The sequence below is a fragment of the Furipterus horrens genome, unplaced genomic scaffold, assembly GCF_987537825.1.
Source record: "Furipterus horrens unplaced genomic scaffold, mFurHor1.1.pri manual_scaffold_5, whole genome shotgun sequence".
Lineage (NCBI taxonomy): Eukaryota > Metazoa > Chordata > Mammalia > Chiroptera > Furipteridae > Furipterus > Furipterus horrens.
The window spans coordinates 158417282-158437870 of record NW_028327175.1 but is presented as its reverse complement, the minus strand read 5'-3'; the positions used below and the strand labels follow the sequence as shown (position 1 = coordinate 158437870).

Sequence of the window (20589 nt, the reverse complement as noted above, 5' to 3'; positions counted from 1 at the left end):
GGTCCCACTGAGTATAAAGGGAGGGATTGAGTTTCATCACTCCTTATAGAGGGAAAGAGGAGAGACAAGCTTTTGCAAGTCTTGTTTCCCATGCATTCTCATCCTGGTAGAGAGCAAGCATACAGGCCATTCCCGAGGGGTCAGAGTCCCAGCCTAGTGGAAATGGTATGACCTGTGCCTGGGGTCTCCCTGAGGTACAAGCATAACAGTTGCCTTTATTTAGGGATTTAACAGTAAATTTGACCCATTCTACCCAGGCATTTGTGTCTCCGTATCCAATCACTATCTCTAGAGTTTGCCTAAGATCTAATACCTCAAAAACTTTTACCTTAGCTGGGTCATTCTGGGATCCTTTCTGAGACAGGAAGGTTGATGGAAGTTAGATTTTCTAAGGAGGGACGAGTTTTCACTAAGTGGAGACCTAGCCGCCCTAATGGATCTTTACCAGGTATATCAGCTCCTAAGCCATAAACTCTGGTAGCCACATGGTGTTCTTGACTTAAGGCCTGTGGCTGGTTAAGTGTTAGAAGAAGAGGATTGCACCGGAGAGGCTGGCAGTTCTGGGAAGGAGTTCCTTTGCTAAAAGATATTTTAGTCTGGAGTGATTTTACTTGCTCAGGGCGGGTGGCCGTTTGCCCATCAGGTTTTGTGGTCCACCAAATATCATCCCAGGTAGGGTAAGGGCCTTTCCCTACATACGTAAAAATTTCATTATTTTCTAGATAGGGACAGAGATATTTTTCCTGAGATGACAGCCAGTGCTGATTGGTAAGGTCCCCACAAGGCAAAACTTGACATGCGTCAGACTTTAGGGTTTGGGGACCTATACTTTCAATTACATTTATAATTAGGGTTATTGGCCTAACCCAACTCAGGGCACCCTGAAAGAATACCGTTACCCAGCAGAGCCTTATGAGCTCACACCACCTCCTAGGGGACCTCATAGCCTTTTTCTGAGAGTTAATTTTCAAGGGTCCTTGCCCTGATTTGAAGTAACTTCCCACTTACCCCTTGCTTTTTCTTCTAAAGATCCCTTTACCCTAGTGTAATGAGTCCACCCCTTTTCAGCAGTTCTCATGGCAGTCTTGGTGGTCAGGAGCACCTGGAATGGTCCTTCCCACATGTGCTGAAGTTTCTCTTTTCTCCAGGACTTGATCAGAACCTCATCACCAGGCTGGAAGTGATGAACCAGAAACTCGAGCAGTGGGGTCTGGGCAAGGAGACCTTTCATCTTGAGAGAGGCAAGGGTAGATGAAACAGCCAATATATAATTCTTTAAGAACTGATCCTTGTTGGTCTCTAGGGTGGGTAGCTCAGTTCCCCTTACTAGGTAAGGAAATCCATATAAGAACTCATAGGGCGATATTCCAGTATCCTTCCTAGGAGCTGTCCTAATCCTGAGTAGAGCCAATGGAAGACACTTGGTCCACGATAGCTTGGTCTCCAAGTTTAATTTAGTTAGTTGTTTCTTTAGGGTCTGGTTAATGTGTTCTACTTGGCCTGAGGAAGGAGGGTGCCAGGGGGTATGATAATCCCATTTGATATCCAGACAATTCATGACCCTTCTTAACACCTGGGAGGTAAAATGGCTCCCATTGTCTGAGTGAATATTTTCAACTAGGCCAAATCTGAGGATTATTTGCTCAAGGATTATTTTAACCACCTTACTTGCTGTGGCCGATGGAAGTGGAAAGGCCTCTGTCCACCCAGGAAAATGATCCACTATGACCAAGAGGAATTTCTGATTACCTACCTTTGGCATTTCAGTAAAACCAATCTGAATGCTTTGGAAGGGCCTGAGTCCTGGTGGCCTTCCTCCAGTCTGCACCTTGCGTAATGCCTGTTGGTTACCTTCTGGCATATAAGGCATCCATGGCAAACCTGCTTAGCTGTAGTGTAAATTCCAAATCCCCCATATTGTCTGAGGACTGTATCAAAGAGAGCCTGAGGTCCCCAATGGCTGCCTTGATGTAGTGTAATAATTTTCCTGAGGACCTGCTTGTTCAGCATTTCCCTCCCATCTGGGAGTTTTCACTTCCCAGTTACATCATTTGATGCTCCTATCTGAGTTAATCTCTTTGTTTCCTCCAAGGAAAAGGTGGAAGCTATTGACACTGGAGGGAGACATGGAACTAGATACAGGATTTTGCTTTCTTCTTCTAATGCAGCCTGCTTCCCTGCATTATCAGCGAGCCTATTTCCTCTAGTCTCATATGATCCCCCGTTAGGAAAAAAATTGCCTTCTTTAGCAGAAGGCATGCAAGGCATGTCACACCTGATCAAAGCCCTTTGCCCACTAAACTTAGTTTGGGCTCAGAGGAATATTTTAGGATTTCTCCCTTCTCAGTCTTCTGGGCCCTTTCTGTCCAAGCAATGGGACACAAAGAGAGAAACAAGTTTTAAAGTGAAGCCCATAGACTGCCCCACACTTTACCAATCCAACCACTTAGTTCTGCCAAACCTTTTGAGTCTCAGGAGGCAGCGATGCAGATGGGCTTCTTAAGTGAAGCCTATATGTACAGATAATTATTCAGGTAATGAGATTATAGGCTTATGTCCTATACAAACAGAAGGAAGAATATACCTGTTAATTCATATAACATAACCCACAAACCAGTTTCTGAATCTGTAAGACTGTGGAGACATTCAGTTACAGCGCTTTTTTGCTAGAATGATATTTAACAGTGACAGTTTGACAGGTCTTCCTTGCCTGTAGATTGAACATTTTTGATGATGTTACAAACCTAGTTTTAACTTTTAAATGAAAACAAACTTTTAAAGACAGCTCTACTAATTTATAGTCTACTACTGAGCATTGTGGTTTTCCTTAAATCATATTTTTTCTCCTTAAGATTACCCTCCTTGTTATTAAGGGTACTGCATTAAGTCCAGTTTTAATTTAGCCCATTTATTTGCATAAACACAACAAGAGCAGCAATTGAGTATATATTATTTTTAAATCTGCTTTGCTGGAACTCACAGTAGGAACATTCAGGTTGACTTTCAATCTGCCCTTCTGGGCACGGAAGCTGAGCCACACACTTGCCATCTGGCCTTGCCTATAAACACCATGCTTTTCATAAGTCCTTTAGGTTTTTTATTGTGCCTTAAGGTTTCTCCTAGCCATTTTGCAGGAAAGCAGCCTTCGTTCCTTTCCTAGAAAGATTGCCATGAACCGCACCACCAACCAGGGTGTCAGGCTTTTTCCGTCTTGGCTTTCATTAGCCTTGAAAGTCAATTTCCATTCTCCAAGGCTTTCTGGTAACAACCAGAGCCTAGGCATGCCTCCTTTCGGCATGATATCCCAAAGCCCAAGCCCTGATTGACGAAACCACCATTAGCAACTGGTCTTATTAGTTTTATCTAAAGAAACCTTACGTCATTCTTATTTTTTAGAATGCCAAATACTGGAGGGATTAGGCAGAGAGAAAAATACAAAAGCGTGAAGGAAAATTCTTGTCCTTCAAAAATGCATTTCCATGCATTATACCTTCCATTACTAAAACCATACAGTTTCTTTTCAAAACTTTCACAAATTTCTAACAAAACTTTTATATACCTCTTACAGACCTTCTTTATTTCCATGCCTTACATGTTTCCTTGTTTACTTTCCTACATAGTGTGAAGTTTTAACTCTCCCTGGGAAACCTTGATTTGTTTTCCAGAGCAGAAACAAAAGATCAAAAATAAGCAGTTGGGGTTTCTTTTTATTCAGGTTTAAACTTCTACAGCCTTTTCCATTTATCTTTTATAACTTTCCACAGATCTTCTGCAACATTCACAAATTTTCTAAATACCCTCTACTTCTTTAGATTTAACCATAACATGTCTTCAATCCTTGTTCTTTTCCACACTATGAAGGATTATACTCAAACTCAGTATTTGGCAGCTAAAAGTTTTTAGATATGCAGAGATATTCTGCAGCTTTTTGAATTTTTGCCTCTCCTTTTTTCTAACCTACACCTTTGAGCTTTCCTGAGGAGTTTTTTAATTGTTCTATCTGGCCCATTCATTTATCTTTTGCATTTTTTTTTTTTTTACAAATATCTGGCCAGCCTTTGTTACAAGGGCAACTTTTAAGAGTCCCTGCCCTACCGTGTTCTCTGGATCTAGACCAGAATACTTTGTCATTTGGTCCCTGAGCTTCTGTAGGAATGCTGATGGTGTTTTATCTCTTTCTTGCTGTATTTTAAATGCCTTGGAGACGCTCTGTGCTCAGGGAACGGACTCCTTGATTCCCCTGATGATGAGACTCCTAAGGCCTTTCCTGTGGGCCCTGTCCTCCCGCCTATTATTATCCCATTTAGGATCTATATTGGGAAACTTTTGTTTGGCCAGGACAATTCCCTGACCAGGAGAATGCTTGCTTTTCCATATTCTTATAGCAGTCCATCTGATTATTACTCTTTCTTCCCCACTGAAGAGGCTGTCTAGACAGGACATTAGTTCTGTCCATGTTTAACAACACTTTTTCTTAAGATATAGGCATGTCCCTCCTGCTGAGGCAGTGAGGAGGCTGAGGGCCCTCCCGTTACAGCCCTAGAGGTGGTGTTGATTGGCAGCCAAGCTGCTACCACTGCCACTTGTACCACAGTTTGAAGAAAAGTGGCCTGAGTTTTAGAAATGTCTTTTTTTTTCCCTCTGTGTTTGGAGAGGCAGACATCCTGCTCTTTCTGTAACCTGTAACAAGTTAATTATCCTATTGTTCTCAGGACCTAGTAGTAGCTTTTTAGGGGATTAGATGACCACTTGGCTAGCAAACTTAATATTGCCCCTCCTTGCAGCTCTAGCTGGGAGTATTCAGATGCAAATTGAATTGCTGGAAGTTACCTGGGGTGGAAAGAAATGCTGCAAGCAATTTCTTTGGGGAAATTTTCAAGGTCCTGTTTGTATTGCTCTGATTTCTTTCTTAATTTAGAGTAAATTTTTGTCAGTGCCCTGATGGTTGGGCACCTGTTAGGTGTTCCCGGCCTGATCCGTCTGTACTGTCTGTCTGCAGTGCCTCTGCCTGGTTGGCTGTCGGCTGGCCAGGACTATTAGGTGGTGGGAGACTGGACAGAGGGTCCAGGGTTTATCTTCTTTTTCTCTTACAGGGAAGAGACCTGTGGGTCTGCTGGTAGGTGGTGATCTGCAGAGAGCATATTCCCCCTCTTCCTTAAAAAGGCTGATGCCTGATTACTCACATATAAGACCAGAACAGATTGTCTCTTAACGGATTCTTTTGGCCAAAGGAAACAACAATATTTTACCATTTTCTGTTTCTTGTTATTCTGGGTCTGGAGATCTTTTCCTTGCTAACCCCGCCATGAGCTCAACCTCCCATACTGGAAATTTGTCGCCCACGGCCCGTGAACTCAAACACCCCCCCCCCCACCAGAAGTTTCTTGTCCACGCCCTGTACATTCTCTCTAATAGACTGTGTATTGGGCACAATGTCCTTGGGGCCTTCCTTGGCTCCACTTCATTTCCCTAGGCCTAGAATTTTTATTTCCCATCCTCAGTCTACTCCTGTGGCTGAACCCGGTTGTGTTCTCAACCTCCTTTACCAGAGACTTATTGAACACAGTCCCCGTGAGCTCAATTCCCCTATACTGGAGAATTCCTGCCCACACCCTGTATACTCAGCCCTCCTTACTGGAAGTTTATTGTATATAGTCCTGTGTGCTCAACCCTCTTACCAGAGACATTGCACACAGGCCAAGACACTTTGTCCATCTCTGGCCATTTCCCTTGCGGGAGAACGGAACCGCAGAGGGGCACTCCACACTCCTTTTGTATCTTGAGATATGTCTCAGCCACACACAGTTACTCGACCTTCTGAGGATGCCCAACCACCAAGGTAGTACTTAATACTTAAGTCCAATATTCTTACCTTGGTCTGTGCATGAGGTTTCCTGGTTGCCATGGTGCTTGCCTTTGTTTTCCCCCTGTGTCAGTCCACTGCTGTCCCAACAAGAAGTCTTGGGTTGTTTATGGACACTGTGAGGCGGGTGTGCTCTGTGTCAAGTGAGCCACCCAAAAGCGGGTAGGACTCATCTCCCCACCTCAGCTCAGAGCCCCTTCCCGCACACAGGTAGAATCCTGGACAAGCCCCCAAATTGTGACAAAATAAAACACTGGGTCACGGGGCTTAAGCAGTAAACAAGGCATTTGTTTATTCACAGATCTGCAAGTCCGGGCACAGCCTAACAAAGGGCGAGCGCTGAGGCTCAGAGCAGGCTGCTTTTATTGTAATGCAAGTAACACACACACACACACACACACACACACACACACACACACACACACACACACACACACACACACACACACACACACACACACACACCACCCCCCCCCCCACACACACACCCCCCCCCCCACACACACACACACACACACCCCCGCCTTTCCTCCCTCTCCTCTCCCTCTGTTTTTCCCTACTGGATACTCCAGAGTTACAATCTAACACAATTGACTACATCAACTAAGGGTAGTAATTAACTCATGAATAAGGTTCCTTATTTCGCTGACCATGCATAGTTCACAAGTGATAAATATTCCTTGATGGGTGCCCCTCACACTCTGTTAACTCTGTTTCTCAGGTGATAAATATTCCTTAACTCTTGACGATCTATGTCTCTAGCCCCTCTTGAAAGTTTTCTTAACTTGCTTACCACATTTTCCCAGGTTATAAATATGCCCTTTACACTCTGGGTTAACTCTGACTGTTTCTGAGGTGATAAATATTCCTTAACTCTTACTATCTGTGTCTCTAGCCCCTCTTGAAAGTTTTCTTAACCTGCTTATCACAGTTCTCTTGCTGCTAATCATTTCTTACTGGTTTGAGTGTCACTTTTATCTGTCCCTCGCACTTGCTAGCATAAGGAGACTTTTCTGTCCTTAGCCCAGTTTCTGTTTTGAATCTCCTCTCAGAATTTGTAGTTACAGGACAACTGCCCTAAGGTAGGTTTGGGGCTTTTTGCAGTAGTCCTGAGTTGGTGTATATATATGATATTTCACAGTATATAAAGGGCTTTTAAATGAAATAATAGGTTAGCAGTTTTGGGAAAAAAGAAACTTCTAGAAATGGGATAAAACAGTCATTAAAATTTAAAATTCAATTGATAGTTAAAACAGTAGGTTAGACACATTGTTAAAGAGAAAAGTAGTGATTTGAAAAATAGATTCAGGGAAATTACTCACAGATGAATATGGGTAGAAAAGAAAGGATAAGAGACTGATAGGATATATTGGGAAGGTACAGTATTTGTCTAATACTATCATGAAGAGAATTGAATAAATGAGAGAGTATAGAAATACTACTTAAAAATTTTCTAGACTTGATTGAAGCTACAAAACAGGAGATTGAGGAACACAAGACCTGAACTGGATAATCTTATTTAACTCATTCCTAAACATACAGTAGTGAAATAACAGAGGGAGTTGGATAGACTCCCTGATTAATGAGATTTCTTTAGCTTCAGTTGCTTGCACTCTGGTACCTACAGAGGAGTTTGGGTGCATATATAAAAGGATCAGTTTCTTTAGAACAGTGATTTTCAACCTTTTTCATCTCATGGAACACATAAACTTAATTATTAAAATTCTGTGGGACAGCAAAAATATGTTTTTTGCCAATCTGACAAAAGAATAGTACCAGAGGGCTGCTGTTGTCATTTTTTTATTTGACAGTCTTAAAGGAAAAGAGGTCAGTGCCCCTGACTAAATAGTCAGGTATTACATGTTTTAAAGATATCAGTGTGCCTCTTGCCTGCACACCAATTGAAAATTGCTGCTCTAGAAGAAAGGAAACATTGTTTTATCATGCATTTCTCTCTGTCTCGCTCAGAAGTAAATCACACACATGCACACACACAGTATATGCAAATCTGTGGTCAATAATGGACTACTTGCCCAATTCTTATCCTAAAACTTATGAGTGGTGCCTAAGTGGTGGACCCTCATGGACCATTGCTCTATATTAGAACCTGATGGTTAGGGAAAGGAGGCTGGGGAAAGGGGGAACCTCCTCAGACAACATAGTTAGATGCTATCTCCAGTGCTAAGTTGTCTGTTATAAGGGATTTCAATATAGACATGGGCCTTTAAAATTTGGACATTTGTAGAAATTTCCTGGACCATGCTTATGTATCCTGCCTTATATGGTACAAAATTCATTAGGGTAAAGCTACTAATAAATATTTTGTACAGAATATTTTAGAACTGTAATGGTTTTATTATGTTTGAAGAGGAATGTTATTCGTTAATACTTGCTTTGCTTTTCTAAATTAAATTATTTAGAAGGTAACATTAAGTCTGAGGTTTTCTGTCATTTTACTCTAGGCAGCACACTTCTGCTTTTGTTCCTTCATCAGGACGAATTTATTCCTTTGGACTTGGTGGTAATGGGCAGCTGGGGACTGGTTCAACAAGCAATAGGAAAAGTCCTTTCACTGTGAAAGGAAATTGGTTCCCTTATAATGGGCAGTGTCCACCAGATGTTGGTAAGTTCTGTTATATTAAAACTTTGCTATGCACATTAAAGTTATTGTTAAAATATTGCTCTTAAATCATGAAGTTTTCTGTTTGAAATGAAAGAATTCAAGATATAGTGTTTAGTGAAAATAAGAAACAACAGTGTATATGGTTGCTTAGTTTATTTGCTTATATGTGTAAGGGAACTTTGAATAAATAAAGTAATAAAAAGTGGTTTCAGAGACTTGGACATGTGGGAGCTGGGTAGTGGCTAGATACAGGGGAAAGGAGTAATTTGTTTTTTATTTTTAATTGTGGTAAAATAGACATAACAAAATTTGTAAACAAAACCATTTTTATAAGTGTGCAGTTCAGTACTGTTAAGCACATTTGCATTGTTATGCAACCAATCTCCAGAACTTTTCTTCTTTGAAAACTAAAATTCATTAAACAACAACTCTCCATTTTTACTCCTCCCACTGGCTGGCAACCACTATATTCTACATTCTGTCTCTACAAATTTGACTTGAACTAGGTACCTCAGAGAAGTGGAATCATATACCGTAGTATTTGTCTTTTTATGACTGGTTTATTTTATAAAGTTAGGCATAATCTCCTGGAGGTTCATCTGTGTTATAGCATTATGTCAGATTTTCCTTTTTAAGGCTGACTAATATGTTAATACCACCTTTTGTTTATCTGTTTATTTTTGATGGGCAATAGGATTCTTTTCTCCTTTTGACTACTGTGAATAATGCTGCCATAAACATGGATATACAGATACCACTTTGAGACCCTGCTTTCAATTCTTTTGGATATATTTGGGACTTTAGAATTGATAACGTTTTCTTTTTTTTTTTTTAATATGAATATATTGCCTATTTAAAATACTAAAATTTTAAAATTTGCTTTGTATATCCCTACTGCTTTAGCCAAATATGTAATTTATTTTTCTTTTCTATTCTTTTAATAGAGTTGGTTATTTTTCATTGTTATTAATTTATTCCTTAAAGAATTTGAAATATTAAAAGGCTGTTTTCTCATTCACCTTTTTTGACATGCTACAGCCAAAATGTGCTTGCATATATATGCTATGTTTCCTTTACCGTCCTAAACTGTTCTTCAAAATTGTTTTCTTATTTTATCTATGTCTGGTTTTCTTTGGAATTTTTCTCAGTTGTAGGACTTGAGTCTTTTGAGACTTTATTCAGTGATGAGCATGCTATGAAGATTGACATTTGAAAAGGTTCATAACTTTTTATGAATAATCTTGAAGATTCTTATTTATTTTTGGTAACTAAATGATTATCTCAGTTATGCTTCTATTTCACAGGATCAAGATGTGATAGTCTTTCTTGTTTTTTGTTTGATTTTTGTATTTAGGCCATGGCTTCATTTTCTTCCTGCTACTCTTAGGTTTGGAACATGTATCTGTTTTAGTAGTAGTGTTCTTATGTCCTCAGCAGGATGTTGGTGTTTCATCATACCAGTTTCTTCCATAAAAGGCACTAATAACCTAACAAAAGAGATTTTATATTTTAAAGCCACATGGATAGTGTAAGGAATCATGTATTTTGTTTACATACCGTAATTTTGTAACTTAGGAATGCATGTTGTCACTTTTGAAACTGTATACCTTGAAGTCATTTGCATTAAAATGGGAAAGGAGATGAAGTTTTAAAATCAGTTATATTGCTATAATTTAGTTTCACAAAAAAAATCATTGATTCACAGTAGGCAAAACGTGCAAACAACTCAAGTGTCTATCTACAGATGAATGATGAAAAATTGTGGTACATACATGTAATCAAATAGTAGTCAGCCATAAAAAGGAATGAAATTTTGATTCATGCTACAACATGGATGAGACTTGAAAACATGCTAAGTGAGATGCAAAAGGACAAATATCATATGACTCCTAGACAAATTTATAGAAACAGAAAGTAGAATAGAGGTTACCAGGGGAGAAGAGGGAGAATGAGGGGTTGTGGTTTAATGGGTACAGAATGTGTATTTGGGATGGTGAAAACGTTTTGGAGATGAATTGTGATGATAGCTGCACAGCATTGTGAATGTACTTAATGCTGCTGAATTATATACTTTAAAATGGTTAAATTGATAAATTTTGTTATATATCTTTTCCAAAATATATATTTATAGAGAGCGTATATACAGGATAGGACAAAAGTAGGTTTATAGTTGTGAGTATGCAAAACACAGCTTATTCTTATATTATTATTAATTATTGTATTTTTTCCATACAAACAACTGTAAACCTACTTGTGCCCCACCTTATATAAGGGTTGATCATTATTTTGCAATATACTAAAGCTGTGTAGCATAAACACTAGTTAAATATGAATTTAATTTACCCAGCCTATCTAGAGGTGAAAACCCTATGGCCCCCACCATAAATCACATTGCTAGCATAAACTTATCTGGTGTGGCCTCAAGGCCACCTGTAAACAACACTTTTAACAGGACATTCCAAAGACTTAGAGATTATTTCCTTGGAGCTGGGCAAAGGGCAAACCTTTTTTTAGAAGGTGTATAGTTTGGGCAGCTGCATTAGTGTGCTAGCGCTACTGTAACTAAACTAGGTGTTTTGAACAACACAAATTTATTGACTCACAATTCTGGAGGCTAGAAGTCCAAGATTAGGTATTAGCAAGGTTGCTTTCTTCTGAGGGCTATAATGGAGGATCTGTTCCATGTGTGTATTCTAGCTTCTGGTGGTTTACTTAGCAATATTTGGCATTACTTGGCTAGTAGATCTCTGCCTTCATCTTCATGTGGCTTTCTTTCTATGTGCATATCTGTCTCAGTTTCCCACTTTTATAAGGGCACCAGTCATCTTGTATTTGTGGCCCACCCTACTCCAGTATGACCTCACCCCAACTAATACATCTCCAATAACCCTATTTCTGAATAAGGTTATGTCCTGAGGTACTTGGAATTAAGAGTTCAACATAAGGCCCTGGCTGCTGTGGCTCAGTGGATTGAGCGTCTGCCTTGCAAGCCAAGTGTCGCTGGTTTGATTCCCAGTCAGGGCACATTACTAGGTTGCACATCAGGTCCCCAGTTGGGGGCGTGAGTGAGAGGCAACCACACAACGATGTTTCTCTTCCTCTTTTTCTCCTTTCCCCTCTCTCTAAAAATAAAATAAATAAGCAAACAGACAAATTAAAAAAAAATAAGTTCAACATATGAATTTGGGGGAGATAAATTTAACCCATGACAGTGTCCAGATCTGATGATGAGTTAATCCTTTACTGCACTGAAGGCCTCATAGGCATTATTCCTTAAAATGACTTGTCATATCAAATTCAGCAGCCATCATTAAATCAATTATGAAAGAAGTACAAACTAGTAAGAAGGGAAACAAATTCTTAATGAATACATGCAAATAACCGTTGGAGAGCTAGTAAGAGTTTGAGTTCTTACTGAGATCTGGAGATCAGCAAGATTCAGATATAACTCAATTTAAGGACCAGATATATGTCAATTAAAAAATTATAACATTACTTATATTCTAAATTATAACGTAGTGACTCAGTTTTCTACGTATTGCAAAATGATAACCACAGTAATCTAGTTAACATCCATCACCTTCATTACAATTTTTTTCTTGTGATGAGAACTTTTGATTTACTCTCTTTGCAACTTTCAAATATGCAAAACAGTATTATTAACTACAGTCACTATTATGTACATTATTTCCCCGTGATTTATTTATTTTATAACTGGAAATTTTTACCTTTTGACCCCTTTTACCCATTTTGCCCACCCCCTGCCTCTGGTAGCCACTAATCTACCAGTCTATTCTTTGTATCTATGAGTTTTGTTTTTGTATGTGTGTTTTTTTAAGATTCCACATATAAGTGAAATTATACGGTATGTGTTTTTCTCTGTGTGATTTCATTATATGGCAGACCCTCCATATCACCCTGCCCAGGCTCTGTAGCTTCAGCTTCACTGGAGAGGACACTCCAGCATCATCGCAAGATGTCGATTCAACACGGGAGGAGACAGATACCGTGTCACTCCCGAGTCGGACTGCACAGCCATTCTCGGCGGTGTAGATAGACTCTTAATAAGCTACACCATTGTCTCTCGAGACGGACGGCTGCCGATGACACCTGTTCATGGACCTGTTGGCCATCTATATGTCTTTCAATGTCTATTCAGATCCTCTGCTGATTTAAAAATCAGATTATTTGTATTTTTGCTGTTGAGTTGTGAGTTTTTTATATGTTTTGGATATTAACCCCTTATCACATACTTGATTTGCAAATATTTTCTCCTATTCCATAGGTTGCCTTTTCATTTTGTTGATTGTTTTCTTTGGTGTGCAGAAGCTTTTTAGTTTAATGTAGTCCTACTAGTTTATTTTTGCTTTTGCTCTCAAATCCAAAAAAATAATCAGCAAGGCCAGAGTCAAGCCACTTATGTTTTCTTCTAGGACATGTCTTTAATCCATTTTGAGTTAGTTTTTGTGTAGAGTGTAAGATAATGATCTAGCTTCATTCATTCTCATGTGGCTCTCTAGTTTTCCCAACACCATTTATTGAAGAGACAGTTCTTTCTTATTATTCTTAGCTCCTCTGTTGTGAAGTAATTGACCATATGTGCGTGGCTTTATTTCTGGGCTGTTTTGTTCCACTGATCCTATGAGTCCATTGTTATGTTAATATCATACTGTTTTGACTACTATAGTGTTGTATTATAGTTCAATCCTGCCTTAGCTCTTGGTTGTCTCTCAAACCTTTGTGATTGTCCAAGCAATCTATTTTATTTTTAGTGGCCCCCAGTAGTTGAGGGTGTGCTAAGGCCTGTCAGTATTTCAAAGTGGAGGGTCCCAGTCCGCACCTATATTGAGACCAACTGGAAGCCAGATTTTCAGGCACCAGCTGTAAAGTATGCAAATAGTACAGTCCTGTCGGACTAAGTCCCACTGGCCTCCAGAGGCAGGCAGTCTAGAGGTATCCCCTGGGCATCAGCCATTAAAATCAGGGACACTGGACAGTGATACTGGGTCCTTTCCAGGAGATCCAGTAGACTTGGAAGCAAGGCAGGGGAGAGCACAAGGTTGATATCCACCAGTGTGTATCCCCAGAGATCACTTAGTAGGTCTCTAGCTATGTTCTAAACCAGAAGCCTGTCCCTCAGGCTGAAGCTCCAGGACAAGCAGGTAGGCCTTTTTCACAGAAAGTCTGGGGTTATGTGTCAGTCTGCTGTTTGCACTGTGCACTGGGGGTGGTAGCCAGCCAAGAACTATATCTGATTTTTATAGTTCCATGGGACCCAGGAATGCATGCCCCACTGTCCACCAGAGCCAGGCAATCTTGCAAGGGGTGTCCCTGTGCAGCAGCCACTGAAACCAGGACACCAGACATAAAAATCAGGGTACTAGATGTGTATAAAAGCTCCCGTCTGAAAGATACTGGGGCCCTGGAGAGCAGCAGAGAGAAAACATGAAGATAGGGCCCGCCCTCTGAGGTTTCTGGAGAGGATTACAGTAGACTGTTTAATGCACATTTAATCTGAAGCCTACCTCTCAGGCGACAGCTATGAAAATAAGGTAATAGGCCTCTTTTACAGAAAGTTTGGGTGCTTCAGTCTGTTGCCTCTTGCTGTGTCCTGAGGATGGCGGCCAATTAACACTTTTCTCCCTTAGTTAGAGTTCTGTGGGATCTGTGCACATTGGGTTTCAGAGCCAAGTGACCTAGAAGTGTTTCCCGGGTAGCAGCCTTAAAAGTTGGGGTACCAAATGAGGATATAAGATCCTTTCCAGGAGATACTGGCAAGCTGAAGACGGGTAGGAGGAAATACCATTTCATTTCAGCTTACCAAAGCAAAATTTACACAATTGTGAATTAGGTAACTTTAGAAGGAGAAATTTAAAAAAATTAAAAAGCAAACATTATTGCAAACAGATAAGTACAATAAAATTTTCTTTTAAGTTCGTTCATTCTTGTCAAATGAGTTCTTATTCTGCTGGATATTGGATTAGCAGTTTCATGAAATTGCTTATCTTTTTAAAAAAGAGAAATCTTTTTTTAAAGTATATTTTATTGATTATGCTATTTCAGTTGTCCTAATTTTTTTCCTCTTTGCCCCCCTCTGCCTGGTACCTCCCTTCCCTCCAGCAATCCCACGCCCCTTAGTCCACATCCATGGGTCATGCATATAGGTTCTTTGGCTTCTTCATTTACTTCGCTATTCTCAATGTCCCCCTGTCTATTTTTTACCTATTAGTTACGCTTCTTGATCCCTGCATCTTTTTCCCTGTTTTCTCCCTTCCCCTCCCCACTATATCCCTATATATGATGTCCATATCTCTGGTTCTGATCCTGTTCTAACTGTTTGCTTAGTTGGTTTTTGATTTTTAGATTCAGTTGTTGATAGTTGTTTGTTGTCATTTTACTGTTCATAGTTTTGAACTTTTTTTTTCTTAAGTAAGTCCCTTTAACATTACATGTAACGATGGCTTGGTGATAATGAACACCTTTAGCTTTACCTTGTCTGGGAAGTACTTTGTATCTGCTCTTACATTCTAAATGATAGCTCTGCTGGATAGAATAATCTTGGTTGTAGGTCCTTGCTTTTCATAACCTTGAATACTTCTTGCCTGCAAAGTTTCTTTTGAGGAATCAGCTGATAGTCTTATAGACACCCCTTCGTAGGTAACTCTCTGCTTTTCTCTTGCTGCTTTTAAGATTCTTTCTTTATCTTGAAACTTTGGCATTTTAATTATGATGTTTCTTGGTGTGGTCCTCCTTTGGTCTAGCTTGTTTGGGACTCTCTCTGCTTCCTGGACTTCTGTGTCTGTTTCCTTCGCCAAATTTGGGGAGTTTTCCTTAATTATTTTTTCAACTAAGTTTTCAGTTTCTTGCTCTTCTCTTCACCTTCTGTCATCCCTATGATTCGGACGTTAGCACTTTTGGAGATGTCCCAGAGTTGTCTTACTCTTTCCTCGTTTTTTTGAATTCTTGTTTCTTCATTTTGTACTGGTTGACTTTATTTCTTCCTTATGTTCCAATTTATTGATTTGAACCCTGGCTTCCTTCCACTGTTGGTTCCCTGTGGGTTTTTCTTTATTTCACTTAATGTAGCCTTTATTTCTTCCCTTGTGCATTTGCTATACTCAGTGAATTCTCTGAGCATCCTGATCACCAGTGTTTTGAACTCTGCATCTGATAGTCTGGTTCTCTTCGTTTCGCTTAGTTCTTTTTCTGGAGTTTTGATCTGTTCTTTAATTTTGGCCTCAGAACATTCTTGTTACTTATGGATAGTTTGGTCATATTAATCTTCTGAACTTTGAAGCTGTTATTATGTTCTAAGCTAGGTAAATAATATTTTATATTATGAATTTATATTAACAAATATTTACTGATTTTTATAAGTAAAATGTGTGTTTGGTAGGAGAAATTAATCAAGAAAATTAAGATGTGGTCCCTTCCTTAAAAATTTATAATTCTGTAGCAACCATGGTTGCAAATAATATATGGTGAAGAATTAGTCAACTAAAGGGTATAGGATGACAGAAATGGACTATATTTGGAAATAACTAGCCTTAAGTTATAATATAGAGCTTTGGTATGTTGCTATGTGGTACTCTTAAATACTAGCCCCCCCGCCCCCCAGTATTTTTGATGATCCTCTCTCCATTTTGAGGAGAAAAGTCTTTGAATATCTTTTTGTAAAGGAACTTCATTGTCCTTTCTTTACTTCTACTAAGTGTGTGTATAATTTTTATATTTTTGGACCTGATTTAGGTTTTATTGTTAAATAGTTGCCACGAACGACCTTACTTTTGTACAGCTATAGTCAAAGAGAAAATAATTTTGTATTGTGAAGTATTTATTCAAGTTTTAAAATTTACTTGTTGTCATTCTTTTTAAAAATGAATATTCTTAATTTTTATTTTCTCCTGAACTGTCTATACCTTTCATTCAATTTTTATTTCATCTTCAGTTTAAAATTGTTGAGATAATAAAGATACAGACTAGAAAACACCATTTTTTTGTGTGCAGGCCAGAAAAATAACTTGTAAACTTACCAAATGCTTCTTATGCTTGTGGGATCATTTAATATTTGTCACATGGTCAGTCTTAATTTCCATAACAATTAGAATATATCAATGCATTTTATACCATTGAGTACATGAATGGGGAGTCTAAGTTAAATGATTAAGAGAAAATTCAGTAGCATATTTGATGCTTTGAATAATGTGATACAAACTTGATTTATTTTTTACATTTTATTTTTATCACAGATTCTGTAGAATATTTCTGTGTAAAAAGAATTTTCTCCGGTGGAGATCAAAGCTTTTCACATTACTCTAATCCCCAGGTAATATTGATCATATAAGTAATTACTAAGCTCAAATAATTTTGATGAAATTTTTAAACCCATATTAATGTTCTTTATATGTTATAAAGTAATTGTTGTAAACTTTTTTCTTAAGCCTACAAAGTTTTTCTAATTCATTTAAAATTTTGAGGTGTTCATTAGATATTTACTTCTGTTTTTAAAAAATTAAATACATAATGTATTTGATTCTATGTCTACATCTAAATTATATACATATCCTCCTCCTGACTAATCTGCTTGTTTTAAAATTTAGAACTGTGGGCCACCAGATGACTTTAGATGTCCTGATCCTTCAAAGCAGATCTGGACTGTGAATGAAGCTCTGATTCAAAAATGGTTGAACTACCCCAGTGGAAGGGTTCCTGTGGAGATAGCTAAGTAAGAAAAACATTTTACCTGCACAAGCACAACCTCTCAACTCACTGATAGAGCAACCTATACTTAGGAGTTTTTATTTCAATAAATATTTTATTAAATATCACTCACTGAAAAGTTTATGTACAAAAGTGAAAATGTCTAGGGTTTCTGTAATGATGAATATTTTAAGAGAACTTTCATCTAGATTTATAGTTCTTTTATACACATAATGATATATGAAGTGACAAAATATTAAATATAACCACTTTAGGATTAGGTCTGAAATATGTTTCTTCTATCTTCATAGTGGTCACTGTCTTAACTTTTATACTCTCTGGAAGATTTGAGTATTTGTTGAGTATTTTGCCTGTAGATGAACTTGTTTAATACTTAACATTTTTCTAATTATATGTTGTGTTGCTGTTTGGGATAAGGGGCTATAAATGATAAGTAGTTTACTTACTCTATATTGTTTTTCTAAACTAAAATTCTTCTTAAAATAAGCCAGGCTTCAAAAAAATAATTTCCAAGATTAGATTTACCACACTTCAATTTAAAAACAGTGCATGTTTTTTAAAGGAACATCAAATTTGTTCAATGAACCAGAATGAAAGTAATATTTGAGAAAAGGGTATACAGTAATACCTATATCAAGAATTATTTAATCAGTCTTTAATAATTTTAAAATCTTGATTATTCTAATTGAGTGTTGGTTAGAAGAATGCTCATAGCATTAAGTAATAAAGCATTGATTTTAGCTTTCATTAAAAATAAAGACACAGATTTCTCATTTTGTGATTTTTAAATTACTTTTCAGTGAAATAGATGGAACATTTTCTTCCTCTGGTTGTCTAAATGGAAGTTTTCTAGCTGTCAGGTAAGTGGCAATTCTTTGGTATATTGAATTTTTAAAATTTATTATATTCATTGTATTAAGAAGTAAAATAACTTAAAAGTTATTTTTTATTATTTTCTTTCTCTCTCCTTAATAGCAATGATGATCACTATAGAACAGGCACCAGATTCTCAGGGGTTGATATGAATGCTGCTAGGCTTTTATTTCACAAACTTATACAACCTGATCATCCTCAGATATCTCAGCAGGTTTGATTTTTAATTACTTTATATTTGTATTATGTAGCCTGTTGAGTTTTGTATTCCATGTTACTTTATATTTACAGCCTGATTACCTTTACAGTTTCATACTCTTCATTATGATGCTCTTTCTCTGGTTTTATTAAATACATAAATATGAGAATTAAAATAAGACATTATTTTAAATTTTGTAATTTAGCTGTCAAATATTTGTAAACCTTTCAGATGTCTGACGCAGACCCTTAATTACTCAACATTACCATGTTTGTTAAGTCTTTAAATAAATATAAGTATAAAGGTAGATAGTTTAAATGACACTTGCATATGAGAATTCTCTCAGCAATGCTTAGGTGTTCATTTTTATTGTATTCCAGATACATTCACTGATTCATTGCAAGACTTTTTTTCTTTCATCATTTCATGTTTGCTGTAGTATAAGAGTATCTTTTTTTTGTTCCCATTCTTTTGGGGAAAATATACATTTATTTTAAATGAAGTAGGTTTTACTTTTTGTCATAATATAGGTGGCAGCTAGTTTGGAAAAGAATCTGATTCCTAAACTGACTAGCTCCTTACCTGATGTTGAAGCATTGAGGTTTTACCTTACTCTACCAGAATGTCCTCTGATGAGTGATTCCAACAATTTTACAACAATAGCAATTCCCTTTGGTACAGCTCTTGTGAACCTAGAAAAGGCACCACTGAAAGTACTTGGTAAGAATTTTAATATATTGTTTTCTTTTATAACCTTTTCTCTTTAAATGAAAATACTTTGAAGTTCTTTTTGCTGTTTGAAATTTTGCTACTCTGCTTATTTGACATTGTCTTAGGGAAAAATAGACCTGTTTTTTCCTTTTGTTGCTTTTTTCTAATCATCTGATGCTAGTTGTTGGAGGCAATGTTGAAATTTTAATCAAACACAGTGGCAAAGACAGTATCGAGGAGGATAAGATTGTTTTTCATATTCCCCTCCTCCAACTCCCCCAGAGGGATCATGCTATTAAAGAAGTAAAGGAGGAGGAACAATTAAAACTGAACGCACATGGGTATTAAATCTTCCTTGAACTTTGTTAACGCTTTATTGTCTTCTATTTCCCTCACTTCCTAATTTCCTGGTGTTTGATTTATTTCTCTGCTAGTAGATAAGATTCTACTACTTATCTGATCTTAGAATTCTCTCTCTGCCTGCTCATGATATTTGGCCTTAACTGTTCTTACCTTAATTTCTCTTAATTGTAAAGATTTCATCTCTATCTCCTGGCTGTTACAGTTTGCCTGCTACATTTTACCCAATGTTTTCCTTCCTAATAGTTTTTGTTGGGTATGTGAAGCTGAGAAATATAGAATAAAATTAGTACAAGAATTTTTAGGCTGTAGGTTAGCAGAGGAAGCAACAAGTAAAGGATAGAATCCTGGAATCCTAGGCAATTAGCTAGTAGTAGAAGAGTGAAGCGGGAACTCACAAGATTGTTATTCCATGTTGTCAGAAGCTTTTATATTCTTTCTGTCTTCATAGGATTGTGGTATTTGTAGTTAATAACAACAAATAGTGAATATGGAGGACAGACATGTTATACTTTATATTGTTCAGATTCTGTATTTGATTTTACAGAGTATCTTGCATTTTAAAGGTGGTACTTCATAGTATTTCAACTTTGTGTGGAAAGAGAAAGCTTGGAAAGATCCTTAAGTGTTGGAGCAATACAGTTTTAAAATTCTTTAAAATTAAAATTTAATTTCCGAAGCACTTCTTTTTTTAAGTTTTTTTTTTAATGTCTTTATTTATTTTATTTATCTATTTTTAGAGAGAGGGGAAAGGAGTAAGAGGGAGAGAAACATCAATGTGTGGTTGCCTCTCACGCACCCCCAGCTGGGGACCTGGTGTGCAACCTAGTCATGTGCCCTGACTGGGAATTGAACCAGCGACATTTGGCTCGCAGGCCAACACTCAATCCACTGAGCCACCAAAGCACTTTTTAATAACTGGTTTTAATATTAGGTATAAGGGTGAGGTTTTTAATTAACTTACGAAACCAAATATATAGACCTTTCTTGCTTTATTTTTGCTTCCTTTTCCTTTTTATTGAATATATTGGGGTGACACTGGTTAACAAAATTATACAGGTTTCAGGTGCACAATTCCACAACCCATCATCTATATATTTTTACTTTTGAGAGCTTTTAGAACAGTATTCTTTAACTTGAGGGTGAGGTGAGGTCTATAAACCCTAGAAATGTTACATAAAATATTATGTCATGTGTATCCTCCTAGGATTTTCAAAGGGTTAAGAGCCACTACTTTAG

The 20589-nt window shown here is 37.6% G+C and overlaps 1 protein-coding gene across 4 annotated transcripts in view; it reads left to right on the top strand.

Annotated features, from left to right (window-relative positions):
* The window catches only part of HERC4 (HECT and RLD domain containing E3 ubiquitin protein ligase 4), a 127922-nt gene that overhangs the window by 60162 nt on the left and 47171 nt on the right, over positions 1-20589 (top strand). For all 4 annotated transcript variants that reach the window (XM_090278095.1, XM_090278097.1, XM_090278093.1 and 1 more), the window contains 6 exons: positions 8326-8486; positions 16736-16812; positions 17087-17211; positions 18008-18067; positions 18183-18294; positions 18810-18999. In XM_090278095.1, coding sequence (XP_090134221.1) covers positions 8326-8486; positions 16736-16812; positions 17087-17211; positions 18008-18067; positions 18183-18294; positions 18810-18999 — 725 coding nt within the window. The remainder of the gene's footprint in view (positions 1-8325; positions 8487-16735; positions 16813-17086; positions 17212-18007; positions 18068-18182; positions 18295-18809; positions 19000-20589) is intronic.